Source organism: Ahaetulla prasina, chromosome 2 (genome assembly GCF_028640845.1).
Source record: "Ahaetulla prasina isolate Xishuangbanna chromosome 2, ASM2864084v1, whole genome shotgun sequence".
NCBI lineage: Eukaryota > Metazoa > Chordata > Lepidosauria > Squamata > Colubridae > Ahaetulla > Ahaetulla prasina.
The window spans coordinates 159,201,806-159,217,633 of NC_080540.1; the positions used below are offsets into that span (position 1 = coordinate 159,201,806).

Genomic DNA, 15,828 nt, shown 5'->3' on the forward strand with positions numbered 1-15,828 from the left:
CATCCTTCAGAAGGGTCTTTGTTTGTTTGCGGCATGCCACGGACCACTGTCGGTCCACAGACTGGGTGTTGGGGACCCCTGCTACAGCAGACAAAGCTTTACATGCTCCATCTAAATGCAAACAGTTGCATTTACTTGCATGTTACAAAATAAAATATGAGAACTCCCACTTTTCAGAGAACGAGAATGAAAAGAAAGACAATGAACCGTCTTATTTGCTTCAAGACCGCCAAAGTCCCTTCCAGTCCTATAATTCTGTGATGTTATGAATGCTCTGAAATAATTCTAAAAGACTTTTCATAAACAGGCTAATGCTTTGAGAAGAATGCCCCCCCTCCTCCCCCCAATCTTTAGGGCTTTCTCATTAGCTACGGAAATTGTTTGGGATATTTTAACCTTGAAATACAGTAGTCCTGATTCCAAAATTACCCTCAGGATGACTGACAGGTTTCTCTTTGGCCCCACCTACACTGGGTTAAACCCATCCCTTTCTCTCTATAAATGCATGCAGCATGGCCCAGCAAATTACTCCTTGCTGGTGGTGCCTACAAATTTCATGTTAACACCCACTCGGTGTCTACTGCACCAGCCATGGCTACTACTGCGGAAAGACGAGCAGAGATTCTGAGCCCCAAATTTGCCTGGGCTATTGTAAGTGAATTTGTAGGAACTGCAATCTTTCTCTGCATTGCCTTGGGCGCCTCCTTCAAGTGGCCTTTGGAACAGCCTAGCGTTCTCCAGATTTCTTTGGCTTTTGGACTAACCATCGCAACCATGGTTCATATCTTTGGTCATATCAGCGGCGCACATCTCAACCCAGCTGTCACCCTTGCTTACTTTGTGGGGAACCAGATCTCCATCGTCCGCTTTGTATTTTATACGCTCCTACAGGTGCTGGGAGGCCTTGCTGGTGCAGGAATCATCTATTCCATAACACCCGGAGAGGTCCGCTCAACACTATTTGCCAATCATGTAAGTCTTTCTTTGCCAATTAATCTGAAAGAAGCTTGTGGTGCATGACTCCCAAATTATTGCTTTGGGTCAGTGAATGAACATATGCTAAACAGGCAATTCTTTAAGAGCCCCTCTGACCTTGCCAAAAGACCCTATGATATAGTTATCTGGGTACTCTCCTAAGGAATTAACCAAAGGGTAATAGGGGGGTGATTCTAGCATGATCCAATTTTCCAAAATTCCTTTCTGAAGCAACTTTCCGCAACAGAAGCATCAATCTGGTCTTGTTGAGAGCATTTAGAGTTTGACGTGTATTTAGGCTGTGAGACGTGTTCCTTTAAAATGAAGAAAGGTAATAACAAATTGTTATGCATAATTGTTATGTAGAACCTTTATATGTAAAGTCAGCATACAGGTTTTGTATTAGAAGTTGTCTTTGAGAGCTTCTTGTGGGACAACAGGAGGGAACAGAGGCATTGTGAGGTTTAATTAACGAAGACTCAAAAGCAAGGGAACTGACTACCTTTGGAAGTCTCTAGAAAGAGATGGCCGTGCAGTGGCAAGGAAGAGAGTCTACCACTGCTGAGATGCCCTCGTGGGTAGCCCTCCATGGTCCTCCTATGATTGAATCAGCAGCCAGCCACTCACACTTGGGGAAATTCTTTCATCTGAAAAAACGTGCTATTTCTACAACAACTATTGAAGAATTTCACATACATAACAAAACCTGCAGCCAAAGCAGAGGGGGTGAGGATTGACATGTCCTCCTCCGATGCAGTGGAGTTTACTTCCTAGTACAGGGGTCAGCAACCTACGGCTCTGGAGACGCATGTGGCTCTTTCATCCCTCTGCTGTGGCTGCCTGTTGCTCAAAATATGTGTCAAAACCGCCAACGTGCGACACCTGCCAGCACACGATTTATTGAGCTTTTCGACTCCCGGTAGGCCCACCATGGATAAATCCAAGAAAAGAAAAGTTTGAGACAAAAACAGAATGTTTAATTCAACTACATATGCTAGTTTTGTGGCCGCTCAAAAATAATCAGGCACTGGGAGGATTTTGTGGCTCCCGGTGTTTTCTTTTCTTTGGGGAAGAGGTCCAAATGGCTCTTCGAGTGTTTAAGGTTGCTGACCAGGAGTGGGTTCTACTTACCTTTACTACCGGTTCGCAATGGGACCGTGCACGCGCTAGCTTTTCTTGCTCACGCACACTTCTGCACATGTGCAAATCACCCATGATGACGTTGTGGCAGGTGGGTGGAGCCTCCTGCCGGTTTTACTACTGGTTCTATAGAACCGGACTGAACCGGGAGCAACCCACCACTATTGCCAACCCCTGTCCTAGTAACATATCTTTGGGAAGACAACAACCAAGACTGTGTTGGTGGGAAATTTACATGGACATCGTAACAAGTTGTTTGTGTTCGGCCTATGTTTTTTTATTTCTTTAACTCTCCTTTCTGACACTTTGGCAGGTCCCCAAAGAAGTATCTGCAACTGAAGCCTTTGTGATTGAAATCATTCTAACTTTTTCTGTGGTTATGTGCATCTTCTCTGTAACTGATAAGCGCAGGTGTGTGAGCAGCAGTTATGCAGCATTGTCTATCGGCCTGGCTGTCACTATGGCTCACCTTATCGGGGTGAGTACCTTCATTTTATTCTTTACAAGTTATTAAGCGAAAGGGTTCACTTGTGGGAAACATAGCAGAAGACATCTCCCTATTAAAGAAAGATGAAGGAAAGAGGCAAGGGTGAAATGTAAAATTTGTTACTACCGGTTCTGTGGGTGTGGCTTGGTGGTGATGGTGGAGGGGTAATGTGACTGGGTGGGCGTGGCCAACTTTATTTTTTTTTACTTTTAAAAGCATTTTTTCTACAACTTCTTCGGCCAAAGAGGTTGTAGAAAAAATGCTTTTAAAAGGCTCCTCTGACAATCTCAGCTGAGTTGCTTGATCATACAGGCTTTTCTTTTCTTTCAAAAACATTTTTTTTGCCTTTAAAAGAAAAAAGGCAACTCAGCTGGGATCATCAGAGGAGCCTTTTAAAAGCATTTTTTCTACAGTCTTTCCCCCTCAATTTCCACCAATTTCTTAAGAGCTGGAATGTGTATCTAACCGAATAAACACATACGCTGGAATGATAGTTTTGTTCCCATCTTTTGTATTATATTTACAAATGTGTGACATTGTAATGCATGCAATATTAAGGAAAGCATTAACAAGCAGGCCAAGTGAGGTCAGGATCTAATTTATATGCATGCTTGCAAATTTAGAAATACTTTTGACATTTTCAACAGAATTTCAAAACCACTCACATAATGTGGGTAATTATGACCAGACGCCTCATGGACCTGCCTAGTCTGCTCTCTAGATGCTCCTACAAGTAAATAACTTCAACCTCATAATGTATTGCCTTTAAACTGGAATTGGCATACACGGTAATCCTCTGCTCCCTTATATGAGATCCCTTCATACAGAGAGCTATTCCCTATACAGGTGCATATGTGGCAGCCTTGCATGTTTTTGATAGGGATCAACACAGCTTCCACTGCTGCACTGAAAGGAAGTAGTGCCGGATGCCAAATACCAAGATCATCCCAAATTTATATCTACAGGGGCAAACTGAAGGAAGTGTCTGTAGATAACGTATATACAAATGTTGTTGCAATGGGCAATAAGAAATGGGAAATATCCTGACAGTGATGTTTATCTAAATGAGGCAAAGAATCTCCACAAAAGGTGACAATAATAAATTATGCAGGACGGGGGATAAAGTAAGAGAAAAGGCCCCCATGAATAGAATATTTGAAGTCAAATGTTTTTCAAGCTGAACAACTTTGAGATATGTGGACTTCAGCTTCCAGAATTCTTAGCAATGGTTAAGCAAACTGAGGAATTCTGGGAGTTGAAGTCCAGGCATTGGGAAACATTACTTTAGTTTCCTGACAGGAGACTACCATCAATCTAAACAAATGCCTTTTCTTCCTTTAACAGATTTATTATACTGGCTGCTCCATAAATCCGGCAAGATCCTTTGCCCCTGCTGTCATACTGGGAAAATTCGGTCCTTTTCACTGGGTAAGATTCTCCTTGCGCACTCTGTCAGCCCAGATCTTCAATTGTTAGCCCAGATTACATAAACCTCCTTCACACCAAACTTCCTTCACTGATAAACCTTCTTCCAGCTCCATCCATTAGATACTCTATTTGACAAGAGTCTTAACCCTGATTCACATTTGAAGATTTTGAAAACAGTGGCAAGGTTTAAGATCCTAATCTGTAATGAAGACAAAGCAGGGCCTTAGCGGGCCCCGAATTGTTTGAGAGTTCAGCAGCATACAAGTTTAATAACCATTTGCCAATCTAAGGCTACCACAGTTCTATTTCAAGCCCTCTGGGCCTGAACCAAGAGAATTTCATCGCTTAAAAAGCAGATTTTCATCACTGACTAGCACCAAAGGCTTATAAGGGACCTAATCGATTTGTGAGAAAGACTCATTCTGAATACTCTTGATTTTGCTCTGAAATTGAGTCATAGGAATGGGGAGCTTTCATCAAAAATAAGCAAATACGTAACTGGTGCAGAGGACGACAAGGCACCAGGACGTATAGTATTCACACGCTAATACTTAGCAATAGTTGTTATTTCAGCAGATATTCAATGCACCCACTATGGTGGAGGAAACTGTTCAAGTCGCCCGCGTGTATACAGTATTCAGTCAGCCCAGTGCTCCCTGAAGACAGGCACTTTCATTCTGCTTTGTCTTCTTACAGTTCTTCATTTTTAGACAGGCCTTCAAACAAATAATGCTGATCCGCAATGGCCCTTATGAGCTATTGTAGTGTCCAGTTTCCCTTTGTCCAAGAATAACACCCCTAATCATATGCTGAGAGCCAATTCAGTGTAGTGATTAAACTATCAAGCTAGAAACCCTGAGTTCAAATTCTACCTTGGGTACAAAGATAGTTAAAGGCTAGTCTCCCTCTCTCTCAGTCTGAGGAAGGAAAACCACTTTGCTGGCTGAGGGACTCTGGGAGTTGAAGTCCACAAGTCTTAAAGGGACCAAGGTTGGAGACCCTTGTTTTAAATGGTTGATTCAGAGAAGCAAATATATTATCAAGGAACCACTAAGACCACTCCTACCAACATGGAGAGGGCAGACCCCATTCCCTACTAATACTGATGACGTTACCTAGCTTGATAATGAAACATCGCCCCCCCCCCCAAAAAAAAAGCAAAAAACCATCCAAGCTCAGAGAGCACCAAGGACTTCATAAATATATTCTGCTTAGTAAACAGCCAAGTATTAGCTAAGCATGAAATCTGTTCTATAACAGAAAATCAGAGGGAGAACTGCAGCAGTTGTCTTCGGAACATACTTTTCCGTGAAGCGCGTGGAGAGGAGATGGAACCATGGCACCTTGGTAGAAATTACTGGTTCTTCTCAGGTGTCAAAATATTTGGCTCAGATTTGCTTCTTGGTGGTTTGTCTAGCAATGGAACATCTCACCCAAGGTATAGAAAGGATTCTAGCCTGACGAAGCAATGTTTTTGCATTCTTCAAAGCTGCTTTTCATTTGCTTCTTTCTACAGATCTTCTGGATGGGACCTTTCATAGGGGCTGTCTTGGCTGCTGTAATTTACAACTACGTCCTATGTCCCCAGAGACTGAGCAGGGAGCAGAGGCTGGCTATTTTTAAAGGTTTCTGTGCCCCTGAAGATAATATGCAGCAGCCACCAGGAAATAGGGCTGATTCACGCTGGAACAGTAAGTGTGCATGAGTGATTGTATCAAATTCTGTGTGAATGGCTTCACTGCCCACCACCCATTCTTATTATGCAGAACACAAGAGAAACAACTTCTTACCATTGCAAGAAAAAGAATAAATTAATGTGTTCCTTAATTAAAGTCTAATCTAATGCCATGCATACTTAGTCCACCACAAGCAGACATGGGATTTAACTCCAGGCCAAGGGTTTAAACCATGCTTGCAAGCCAGATTAATAAAAGGATCTGCAATGATTGCCAAATGCTCATAAATGTTCTCTATTTTAAACAGATAGAGACCAGAGTTGATGCTTATGTGTGTATGTATGAACATTGGCATTGCTTCCAGTTAAAATGGTTTATACCTACTGCATCAGGAGGGTTAGACTTTTTGGTTTCCTTGGTCTACCAGCCAAGATATATTATAGGCTGCATAGAGAGATAGAATCAAGATCACGTGAAGTGCTAATACCACTTTATAATGCCTTGGTAAGGCCACACTTGGAATACTGCATCCAGTTTTGGTTGCCACGATGTAAAAAAGATGTGGAGACTCTAGAAAGAGTGCAGAGAAGAGCAACGAAGATGATTTGGGGACTAGAGGCTAAAACATATGAAGAACGGTTGCAGGAACTGGGTATGTCTAGTTTAATGAAAAGAAGGACCGGGGTGACATGATAGCAGTGTTCCAATATCTCAGGGGCTGCCACAAAGAAGAGGTAGTCAAGCTATTCTCCAAAGTACCTGAGGGCAGGACAAGAAGCAATGGGTGGAAACTAATCAAGGAGAGAAGCAACTACAACTAAGGAGAAATTTCCTGAAAGTTAGAACAATTAATCAGTGGAACAACTTGCCTCCAGAAGCTGTGAATGTTTCAACACTGGAAGTTTTAAAGAAGATATTAGATAATCACTTGTCTGAAGTGGTGTAGGGTTTCCTGCCTAGGCAGGGGGCTGGACTAGAAGGCCTTCAAGGTCCCTTCCAACTCTGTTATTCTGTTTTGTTCAGGGTCAATGATTTCCCCCCATCCATGGATAAGTTCTACTTCTTAATATATCTGATCAATAAGGTCTTCATCTATCTACCTTCCTTATCTAAAATTTGCCAGCTGCTTCTAGAAATCACTGCCCTCATTGACTGCAGATCAAATACTGGGGGGGGGAGGGGGGACTTCACAGCTGCTCTCAGAAGAGCATAGGCTAACCAGCCCAATGAGTTCATGGCTGCCCATTTAGGTGGACACTAGCTGCCCCAATGGAACAAACCAACATGTAGGCAGTATATAGAAGTCAAGTCTTATATTTATGCCAGGGTTTAAAACCTAGCCCTTTTCCTCTCATCTTTTTGACTCTATGGACTTTGGGACATACTTTTCCCTGCCTTGAGAGTCAAAGACATCTGTTCAATGTTTACAGTTATGTCTGACTTGGTTCCTACCTTGTCAGATAGACATTCCTCTCAGGTACTTTTGAAAAACAGTAGTGTGTCCATAATTGTGCTTCCTGGGACCCTTTAAATTGTCCTGTTGGCTTCTCAAATTGGAAGCAACTGTCTACCTCAGAGAGCAAAACATCAGATCAGCCCTGCCTTCCACAGGTAGTCCTCGACTTACAACTACAATTCAGCCCAAAATTTCTGTTGCTGAGAAATTTTTAAGTGAATTTTGCCCCATTTTACCACTTTTCTTACCACAGGTTAACACAGGCTGTTAAGTGAATCACTGCAGTTGTTACGTTAGTAACACAGCTGTTGAGTAAATCTGGCTTCCCCATTGATTTTGCTTGTCAGAAGGTCGCAAAAGGGGGTTCATAAGACTCCCTTGTTGTTTGTACCACTCTTTGCAAATGAGTGTGGTGACTGGCAAATTATGTTATGCGGTTCTCAGTCTTGATTGGACACGAAAGATCATGAGAGTACAGATTCGGGACTCTCTAAAATGTGACTGTCCCGTGTGTGTACGTGTGCATTTGGGCCAGTAATATCTTTTTTGTACTATGTTTAGTTCTCTTAAAAAAAACCAGCTAACCCTCTGCTAATTTCAGATCCCTCTGGTCAGGAGAACCACCCCATGAACTATACTTCACACATGTAACTTAGAAAGCTTTGCGGAGTGATACTTACCTGAGAAGAGATGTCCGTCAAACCTCATATTCCTGAAAAGCCTTCATGACGATATTCTGGTCAAAGACTTGGCACTGCACTGGAGAGGAAGCAAAGATAGGTTCACGCTGTGAAGGAGGAGGCCACGTCCATCTCAAATTCACCATATCCTCTCTCTGAGTCCCATTACCTTGTAAGCATTTCCACTTTCAAAACAGTGGCTCCAATTCTTCTCTGGATTGTGGAAGTAATCAGACAGCAGATGTGGGGTATGTAATATAGAAAGTTAATGGTGTACTAGATGTACTTTCACTTAAATAATATTGTTGTTAATAATCCAGAAAGTGATCTTTTATCCATTAAAAATAAATGAGTGGAAATGAGTATTGTTTTTCCCTTGCTTTATATATAAGAGCCTTTTTGACAGAAAACACTGGCTGATAATACAAATAAAATGTTATTACAATCCTCATGTTTGGTGAATGTTTATCTTTATGGTGAATCTTTATTTGAATAGTTTAGGAATTGTTTTCTTGTTCGTTTAAAGAATTTATGTGCCGTTTCTGCGGTTTTACAAATTCAACCAAAAAAATATAAAAGCAATGAAAAAGCCAAACAAAATTGCAAACACACAAACAGAAACAGACAGAGACAGAGAGAGAGACAGAGACAGACAGAGACAGACAGACAGACAGACAGACAGACAGACAGAGAGACCAAAGGCCTATCTATTCCAACAGTTTATTTTCTCTCAGTAGCCAATTATTCCTAATGTTACCAATGTACAGGTAAAGATAAAGTTTTCCCCTGTCCAGCTGTGTCCGACTGTAGGGGACTGTGCTCATCTCTGTTTCTTAGCTGAGGGAGCCAGGGTTGTCTGAAGATACTTCCATGGTCACGTGGCCAGCATGACTATATGCTGAGGCACACAGAATGCTGTTACCTTCCCACTGAAGGGGTACCTATTTATCTACTCACATTTGCATGCTTTCAAAATGCAGGTTTGCAGGAGCTGGGGCCAGTAACAGGGGCTCACCCCGACACATGGCACTCAGGTCTTGAACACAGGATGTAAGCTTTCCAACTGACAAGCTCAGGAAAAGTTTACAGTCGTTGTACCAGTTCAGTCTGAGAGAAATAATTGCTAAAATACCACCCAGTGTCTGTATTCAAGACATCCTACACGTTCTCCGAACTTAAATCTGAAACAGGAATGCAGCTCTTACTAGAAAAGATTGGCTAACTCTTACAAAATCCATGTCTGTATCTGCAAATCTATCGCAACACAAAGAAAGTTGATTTAAGGAAACTCTTTTTCCCATCCTTATTATATTTCACTTTAGGAGAAATTTCCATATTCAACTGGTTTTATCTTTACTTGAAATCTTGTGTCAGCATGATGATATGAAGATTGAATCCACCCTGAATTAAAGAGCACTGTAATTTGCTTGGCAATTAGCATTGATCAAAATAAAATTTGTTTATAATAAGGTCTCTCTCATCTGTGGTTAATTCATAGATGAGGAGGTTGACATGGGGTAGACTCATGGGATCTGGAGGGGTGGGGTGGGGAGTACCCCTCTCAGAGATGTGCTTGTTTTGGTTTGGGGGACAGCATAAGGCAGGAACTTGGGTGTAATAGCCATTGTCATTTGGTGTTCAGAGGCACTGCCTCACAGATAATTGGTTATGAGACCCTGTTTCTTAGGTTGGGCTCTAAGGTAAAGGTAAAGGTTCCCCTTGCACATACGTGCTAGTCGTTGCCAACTCTAGGGGGCAGTGCTCATCTCCATTTCAAAGCCAAAGAGCCAGCGCTGTCCGAAGACATCTCCGTGATCATGTGGCCGGCATGACTTAACGCCAAAGGCGCACGGAATGCTGTTACCTTCCCACCAAAGGTGGTCCCTATTTTTTCTACTTGCATTTTTACATGCTTTCGAAACTGCTAGGTTGGCAGACGCTGGGACAAGTAACGGGAGCTCACCCCATTACACGGCAGCAGTAAGGATTTGAACCGCTGAGCTGCCGACCTTTCGATCAGACAGGCTCAACATCCTAGCCCTGAGCCACCATGTCCCTTATGGGTTGGGCTCTAGGGACCTGTTAAGATAGTTGCTGCTATACCACCACCCCTCCCCCACTGCATGATAGCCTACCTACCTGAGCATCTTGACATGGCTAGATTGGCAATAGAATTTCTCAGGTATATTGTTTGAGGTACAGTCATTCAATCTGCCTTATCTGGGGGTGTAGTTGAGGTAGCTTGGGATTTCATGGCCACTACGTCAACCTTAGGTCTGATCCAGGTTATTGAGAACTCATCACATAACATTGGTCATGCACCTGATCTGTTTTCCTTGTTTGGGCATCGGCAGCAACATCTGGAATTGAGGGAGATCACCCTTATTCCCATGTTATAGTAAGGCCAGTGTCTGATTTCCACTTAAGATGGAAGAGTTCCAGAAAAAGCTTGGGATGTCCCTGAAGGTCTGCTGCAAAGTTCAACTAAGACCTTAGTCATCACTTGGAATGAAAGGGTGGCTGCGGCCTTGATTGCACTAGGCTGACTCTCTCCTCTCATGGACACTGGGGCTTCCTTCGGCTTACAAAAACGCTGAAGGAGATGAAGTAGGAGAAGAAATACCTCGGTGGACCACGAGAAGTAAACCCAACCAAGGACAACCTAGAGCTACTATTAAGGTCTACCGAAAAGTAGTAACGGCAGTATTTCTCTTATGATGTCCACAGTTACTGTACTTCCTGTACTATCCAGTAGCCCTATTAAAAGATATCTGTCTTTTATTTTAAAAGTGGAATCAAAATTTCACCTGTAATTCCACTGAGAAGGAATTTGTTAGACCTCTGTTGGCTAAAGGTGCTTGGATTCACTTCAAGTTATACTTCAGTCCTGAGGTCCCAGAAAGATGACGGAGACCCAGTCTGGTTAGGTTATCTGAGATGAGTTTGTTAGTCCTGGTGAAGCACACAATGTTCTTGACCACCTGTATTTTAGATCCAGGTTAGTGAAAAATATGTGGTTGAGTCTTGGTGGCAGTAGATTCATCCTTGAAGGGCAGGTGGTTTGGCCATCTTTTAAAGAGGTACCAATTCTCCTCCCCAAGAAGTCACGATTGGACCTGACTCTTTGGACAATTTTCATCCTTTTTTTTTTTATTCAAAAAGTTTTACAAAAAATTTTTTTCCCCTTTCCCCCAGCCCCCCTCCCCCCTCCCTTCACAAACCCCCCTCCCTCCGCCCCCCTGACTTCCCGGAAGAAACACAAGGTATAGTTAAAAATAAAACAAACATATGCTAAAAAAAATTTCCCCCCAAAACTATTATACCAATTTTCCCTCTCTAGCTCTGACTTCCTCCTTACATAACCAAAATCTTTCAAAAAAAAAATTAACAATTAACAGTAATAAAATATATAAGTCAATAGAACAGATTAATCCTAAAGTATTTAAAACCAGCTAATGCCTAAAAATCCAATCCAATTCCGAGAATATCTCCCTTATAGCTTCTATAACCATATAATTTTCCCCCCAAATCTTTCTTACATAAGATCTTTCGAGAATATTCTATTTGCAATTCAGTACAACACATTATATAATTTCAATACAAAAAATTGCAGTATCTATTCAACTTTAGTCCTTTCTCGTCAAAATCCAATGTAAATCCAAATATTTAGTCTTTTATGATAGATGTGAAACATATAATCAACCCATTTCTTCCAGATCTTTCTCACATATAGTCTTTTAGGAACGGTAATATTTTTATCTGTTAATATTTCAAAAAAAGCTTCTTTCAAGGATAATACTTTTATCTCTTGCCATTTTTTTTGATGCATTCCTTCATTACTCCTTTTAAAAAGTCAATCACAATATTTTCTAATAGTTCCTTATGTCCAACAATCCACAAGTTACTGCCATATATTCCATCAGTCCGGAAAGAGAACTCTTGGAAAGCATTAACCCTGTGAATTTTTCCGGTTCGGGAGGCATCCTCTTGTAACACAGATTCAGGCACTTCATCTAAACTTTTTAAAAAGAACCTCTTTACATCATCTTGTTTATTCACGATCATATCTTCATTTTTATCCATTTTTGCTTGCACCTCCCTTCCATTTTCCAAGTACTGATTACACTGGTTAATTTCCTCCAAGCTCTCATCCAAAATGTCCCCATTTTTTATCAATTCGTATTTTTGAATAATTAAATACATTCTTTCTGTATAATCCTGTATAAAGCCACAAATCCATTCTTCTGAAAGAACCTTCATGGCAAAGTTCTTGCTGAGAATCCCCTTATGAAATACTTAAACAAACTAATATAATCCAACAGTCCACAGTCCAGCACAATAAGATAAAGTTTCCATTCACTTTCACTTTCTCAGCAAGTAAACACCATTTTTCCTTTAAGTATAGGAGAGCTCAATTCGTTACAATCCACAAATAGTGTTTCCTAGCTTCTTAGTTACACAGCTTGCTCCTTTTCACTTACTTCACTTTACTTTCATTTCCTCTCAGATGCCATTTTAAAGAGTCAGTTAAAGGGAAAAAAAGTTTCTCTTTTTAAAAGGTAGAAGTCAGGAAATCAAAAATACTTGCAATCCAATAATTGTTCACTCGTGCTTCTTCCATCTGCATGTAGAAATCCACAAAAAGAAATCAATTGAGCAGAGGTGGACACCTTCCTCTTTTCCTGCTTTTGCAGGAGCGCACTGAAGACCAGAGATAGCAGGATTCAATGGGACTCAACCCTTCAGGACTCTGCATAACAAAAAACAAAGCCCCTAGGGGAATCTACCACTCCCCCCCCCCGCTGCTCTATTCTCTCTCTTTCGCCCAGAGTGGGAAATTGAAGCCGGGAACAGCTGCTCTTCGCTGTTTTCACCGGCTTTTACGATATCCAGTGCGGAGCGCCTTAATTAGGCACCCAGTGAGAAAGGTGGTGCCGACCGGAAGTCTCAACAATTTTCATCCTTGTCTCCAACCTTCCCTTTTTAGAACAGGTGGAAAAATAGCCACATTGCAGCTTCAGAGAATCCTGAAACAAATTAACTTGAACCCTTTCGGTCTGGTTTCAGCAGGAGATTATGTACCGTATATTAGCTTCCAGGTGCAATTAACAGTGCTGGTCTTCTCTTATGTTCCCTTTATGGCAGAGATGTCCAATCTTGGCACCATTGAAATGGTGGACTTCAACTCCCAGAATTTTGAGAGTCGAAGAATACAAATCTTAAGGCTGCCAAGATTGGATACCCCTGCTTTATGGTCTTCACTGTTTGCCAAACTATTTGCTCTACATGAAACATACCTGCTAATATTAAGAACAGAACTGGGCATATTTTGTCAATATGCCACGTGCACAACCAGAACCTACCTTTACCACCGGCATGCTCCCGGTATTCTGTGCAAGCTGGGATTCATGAGCTACCAATGCTCCTCTCACTTCCTTATGAGAAAGTCCCATTTGGCTATGTGGGGATTAATAAAGAAATTTAGGATTGTCATGCTCGGCTGCACTGCCGTGTGGCTCAACATTCAGGATGGGATGTTCTCTGGGTAAACATATATGAAAATTGCATTTGCAAGATCAGACAGGCCGAGCACCAGATTTTGGAATGCAATTTTCATGATCCTTTAATGGGAATTGAGGTCCAAAGCCCTGAAGGATAGAAGGTTGCCTATCCTTGGTCTTGTTACAACTGGGGGACAATATCATAGAAAGTAATATTGCAGGGTACCTTTTCCACCTCATATTGCCTTGCCCATATGACAATATTACAGGATCTTTAAAAAAAAAAGTGGCAATATATTTGTCCAGGGATCCAATCAGCAACGTCTATTTTCATCAACCTCTGCATTTTTCATCAGCATAGCGTCCTCCAAATGTTGTAGAGCCGCCACCACTAGAATTCTCATTGCAGTCATACTTTTAAGAACAATAAAAAGTTCTGAACCTAATGCAAAAGAATGCAAAACAGCCATAACAATATTACTTCCCAAAATCAAAGGTATTGTATTGTATTTAAAAATAATACAATAGCAAGATGATTTCAAGAACATAACATAAAATAAACCAGGCTGTAATACCTTCCCAGCCAGAAATTAGGTTAAGCTTTAAACTTTTTTCAAGAAGGTTTTTTTATAAGTGTTAAAAAATTTTTTTCCTTCTGTAGGAGAGAAGGTGAAAAAGGAGGGAAAGAGAAGAGGAGTGGGGAAGAGGAAAGGGAAATAGGTATGAGGAAGGAGAGTAGGAGGAAGAAGGTAGGAAAGGAGAAGGAGGGAGGGAAAAGAGAAGAAGGCTTGTTGTAAAACAAAGGGAAAGAAAGGGTAGAAGAGCAACTCCAAAGGTAATTAAAAAGTTTTATTTATTTTTTTACTTGCATTTATATCCCGCCCTTCTCCGAAGACTCAGGGCGACTTACACTATGTCAAGCAATAGTATTCATCCATTTGTATATTATATACAAAGTCAACTTATTGCCCCCAACAATCTGGGTCCTCATTTTACCTACCTTATAAAGGATGGAAAGCTGAGTCAACCTTGGGCCTGGTGGGACTTGAACCTGCAGTAATTGCAAGCAGTTGATGTTAATAACAGACTGTCTTAGCAGTCTGAGCCACCAGAGGTCCTCTTGCCAGAGACAAGCATTTTTGTGCTTTCTTTAGAGAGAATATGTATGATTATCTATGAATAAGAAAATGTACATTTATAATGTGTCTAAGAAAAATAAAACATAAAAAACTTTTAAAAAATATTTCTTTCTAAGTCTGCTTTTGACACTGATTTGAAAATGTTTTCTTACTCAGGTATGTTCTCTCTGTTGCTCTCATGGTTTTTCGTTGATTGTTAATTGCCAGGAGTGATTTATGTAGTAACTAATTTTGAATGGTTAATTAGAATCAAGTTGACATCTCATTTATTGCACATTTCCTGATTTCCTAGCTTTGTTTATGTGAATAGATTAAAGAAAAGAGGACATGAATCCATTTGATCTAAATTCTTCCATGCATATGCACAGTTCACACGTCCTGCACCAACATGAAAAAAAGATGATCTTAAATTAATAAAGGGCTATCAAATCTGGGTTGCAAAAGTCCAGATGACCATTAGATGGCAACAAGCATTCCTTTTTTTTATTTATTATTAAACACTGCTTGTCTGGAATCTTGTGGCCGTTTAAATGCTGAAGAGTTATGATATAATATTCAATGTCACAGTCCACATTATGAGTTGCGTATATTAACCGTGGCTTTACAGTGGTCTTGATAGGGACACAAAAATTGTTACTTTCATTGCAAGAGACAGAAACGGAACCTTTGCACACTGCTGAGTGAATATATGATTGATCCGTGCTTTAGTTTATAAAACTGAACCAGCATAAACTTGCTATCCCCACTGTCAACTCCTATCTCATTCCCATAACTGTCTTCTGACTGGCTAGCAAATACTGTGTTTCCCCAAAAATAAGACTGAGTCTTATTTTCTTTTGGCCCCCAAAATAAGCACCAGGGCTTACTTTTGGCAGGTGCCTTATTTTTTCCTATGTACAGGAGGCCCACTTCTTCTGTTTGCTTGTGGTGGGGCAGGAGGCTGTGCAGTGTGTTAGTGCTGCTGCCGCAAGGCATAGGACAGTGATGGCTAAACTTTTTGCTGTCACGTGCCAAAAGCGGGGGTCATGCAGGGAAGTCACGCGGGCATATGCCCACACCCATAATTCAATGCCCTCTGCACTCCCTCCCTCCGTGCAACCCTCTTGCACTCCCCCCACTTTCAGCACGCAACGGCAAAAAGGTTACCATGGGGCCTGGTAAGCCCGTTTTTCGCCTTCCCCAGGCTCCAGAGGCTTTCTTGGAGTCTGGGGAGGGCAAAAACAGTTTCCCCCACCCCCATGAGGCCCTCCAGAGGCTGGAAACGGACTGTTTCCCGATTTCCAGAGGGCCCGGAAGAATGTCTGTTTGACAGGAACATATATATATATATTCAAATATATTTTACT

The 15,828-nt window shown here is 41.4% G+C and overlaps 1 protein-coding gene across 1 annotated transcript; it reads left to right on the plus strand.

Moving 5' to 3' along the window:
- The first annotated feature begins 591 nt into the window (after positions 1–591).
- On the plus strand, positions 592–7,813 carry LOC131191653 (aquaporin-5-like). The gene is made up of 5 exons (XM_058170016.1): positions 592–972; positions 2,429–2,593; positions 3,947–4,030; positions 5,547–5,721; positions 7,764–7,813. The coding sequence occupies exons 1-5, from the start codon at positions 592–594 to the stop codon at positions 7,811–7,813; spliced, it is 855 nt and encodes a 284-aa protein (XP_058025999.1).
- Positions 7,814–15,828: the final 8,015 nt, after the last annotated feature.